The 3,067-nt window shown below is 56.5% G+C and overlaps 1 protein-coding gene across 2 annotated transcripts in view; it reads right to left on the reverse strand.

Annotated features, from left to right (window-relative positions):
- The window catches only part of RASAL1 (RAS protein activator like 1), a 26,583-nt gene that overhangs the window by 8,494 nt on the left and 15,022 nt on the right, over window positions 1-3,067 (reverse strand). For both annotated transcript variants that reach the window (XM_039868187.1, XM_039868185.1), the window contains 3 exons: window positions 2,781-2,845; window positions 2,442-2,554; window positions 395-587 (listed from right to left, as the gene is read on the reverse strand). In XM_039868187.1, coding sequence (XP_039724121.1) covers window positions 395-587; window positions 2,442-2,554; window positions 2,781-2,845 — 371 coding nt within the window. The remainder of the gene's footprint in view (window positions 1-394; window positions 588-2,441; window positions 2,555-2,780; window positions 2,846-3,067) is intronic.

A 3,067-nucleotide genomic window follows, 5' to 3' on the forward strand; every position in this document is an offset into this window, starting at 1 on the left:
CATCATCATCATCATCATCGGCACGTAATAAATGTCAGCATCTGTCATAAATCGTCATCATCAACGTCAATGTCATCATCATCGTAAATAATCAGCGTAAATAAATGGCATCAACATCATCATCGTAAATGTTGTCAGCATCGTAAATAAATGTCATCCGGCATCGTCATCTGTCATCATGGGCATCGTCATCATCAGCATCATCATCATCATCATCACCCTCTGTGGCTTCCAGATCCTGCCAGGAATGTTGTCCCCACTTCTACCAGGACACAGAGTCCTTTAGTGTGGCAGCCCAGTTTCCGTCCCACCTCTGCCCTGACTCTCCGTGTGACCCTGGACAAGCTACTGTCCCGCCCCCCACTCCCAGCCTCAGTCTCCCCGCCTGGCCCACCTTGTGCTCTGCCTGGGGGAAGCGCTCCTCCACACACTGGTGTAGCTGCTTGAAGGTGAGGCGCATGGCTGTCGGGCAGCGCCCCACAGAGCCCACGATGGCGTCCATGATGGGCCCCAGGTAGCCCGTCAGCAGCCCCAGGCTGGCCTCCCGCACATGCTCTTCCGAGGACGTGCCCTTGAAGGAAATCCTCCTGGGGGGGCAGGCGGAGCGGCTCAGCCTCAGAGCCCAGCCCCTGCCCCCGCCGGCCACCCCCCACCACCCCACACGGGGCTTAGATAGCGCCCACCTACCCTTCCCATCCGGCTTCTAGTTGCTGCCTAAACACACGCAGCTCATCCTTGTCTGGGAGGCTTTGCACATGCTGTTCCCTCTGCCTGGGACACTTGTCCTCACAATCAGCTGAAATGCCACCTCCTCAAAGAGTTCGTCCCTCCCCCATCATACGTCATCACACACCCTGGTGCAAAGCATTTTCAGCAGGAACACGCCAGACACACGCTTCTGCCTCAGGGCCTTTGCACTTGCTATGACCCCCATCTGGAACATGCTTCTGCACATCATCCCCTCTGTCCCCTCCTTCAAGTCTTGGCTTAACTGTCCCCTTCCCTGTGAGGCCGTCCCCATAACCACCCTATGGAATATCACAAGCCCCTCCGCTGCTCCTGGCTCTTCCCTCGACCCCACCAGCTTTATTTTCCTCCGTTCCACTGATCGCCTGCAAGGATCTTCTTCTCTAGTTTATGCTCTGTCTGCCCCTAGAAGAGGGGTTGGTGCCCATTGGTTCTCTGCTCTGAACTCAGTGCTCGGCCAGCCAGTGCCTGGCACCGAATGGGCGCTCAACAATGGTTTTGTTGCGTGAATGACCAAAGAGTACTTTTCTATCTGCAACTCTGTTTCTTCCTCTCTTGTTACCATCCAGGTTCAGGGTCTGTCTTGCCCACTCTCAGATCGAAGACGCCACAGAAGCCAGACTGGGAGTTCTTGGCCCTCCTATGTCCTGGACCCAGCGAGCTAAGCCCTGAACTGATGTATCACTTAATCCTAATGGCAACCTGACGGACAAAGTCGTCCACTTAACAATTAAATTATTCCCATTTAACAGATGAGGAAACAGGCTCAGAGAAGTCATCTTGCAAGTAGGTGGCAGAGCTGAGATTGGAACTCAGGACTGCCCACTTGAGTCTGCCTGCTACTCTGCCCTGCCCAGGTCCCCGGACGCCCCTGCTTCATCCTTGCCAGATGCTCCGGGAAAAGCTTCCACCTTGGCTTTCACGGATGGACTAGGCCCTTCTGCTCAGGGCCTGACTTCAAATCCCTACTGTGCAATCTCATGCAGGTGACCTCCCCTCTCTGAGGCTCCGTTTCCTCATCTGGTAAAAGGCATTCTGATGCCTGCCTCTGGAGTGATCGGGAGGGAAGTGGTGGGCAGCACTTGCTCAGCAGGACCCGAAGTGAAGGCAAGACCCTCTTCTGTCCCCACCATAGTCCCCGATGTCTTGCCCAGCAATCAGGTCTCACAGCCTGCTGGGAACAGGCTCGCCCACCCCGGCTGGAGTGGGGAAGGTCTTGAGAAGACAGGAGGTGCCCACAGAGGCGTGGCATGATCCCCAGCACTGCCCTGCTTCTTCCAACCTCATCAAGAGCTCCAGGACACCACCTCTGCACACGGGCCCATGCAGGGCCCGCCCCCAAGGGCCTCGGCCACCACTGCAGTAATAGAAATACCTAGTACTTATGGAGTGTTGGTCGATGCAGGGCTGTGCATATATAACTCAGTTAATTCTCATAGCCCTGCAGGGGTAAAGCAACTTGCACACCAGTGGAAGTTACAGAGCTGGGATTTGAACCCGGGAAGCTCGGATTTCAGAGTCTAGCCCAGAACCTCCACACTAGGCAGCCTAAGGATCCAGGTGCTCATGAGACTTTGAGGTGAAATGTAGGGCTCCTGAAGAGGTGGCAATGGGCACAGACTCAGTCTGACAAGGCTCCAGGGAAACAAGGGGGCTGTCAGGAGGTCAAGGTTCACCCTTTAGGCTCTGCTCACCTGGTGCGGCCCAGGTCCATCTTGCATGGGTCCAGCTCCATGTACTTCTTCTCCTCGAAGACGCGGTTAATCACCGGCTTCAGGACCTCGTGCAGGTAGGGCATGCCCACGAGCTGGGGGCAGGGGCACCACACGGGGCGGGGCCGAAGGTGAGGCGGGGAAGGGTGGGGGTGCTACCGGGTTGCCACTCAGGGTGAGGCCTGGCACCCACCGCCAGCACCCAGCTCAACCACCCAGTGCCACCCGAAGCCAGCCAAGCTCTGGAGTCTGAGTAAGTCCTGGAAGGGGGACCCCTCAAAGAAGCTGTCCCCAGGCCCCTCTAGGCCTTGGCCCGCTCACCTTCATGAACTGTTCCATGGACTTGGATGCCAGGGAGTTAGAACGGAAGAGGGTGTTGGGGTCGGCTGGGAGGGCAGAAGGAAGTGCCTGCTGGGATTTGGGGGGCTGGATATGCCTCACTCCACCCACCCAAGGTAGGGGTCAGGATTCTTTCAGCCTCGGGAGTCGAGAAGACCAGCAACATAAATTCCATTCACAGTACAGAGGCCCAGGGTGGTTAAGTGATCTGCCTAATGTCACACAGCACGAGAATAACAAAACCCAGCAGGCTGGAGTGCACAGCACTC

The sequence above is a fragment of the Pteropus medius genome, unplaced genomic scaffold, assembly GCF_902729225.1.
Source record: "Pteropus medius unplaced genomic scaffold, Ma_sr-lr_union100, whole genome shotgun sequence".
Classification (NCBI taxonomy): Eukaryota; Metazoa; Chordata; class Mammalia; order Chiroptera; family Pteropodidae; genus Pteropus; species Pteropus medius.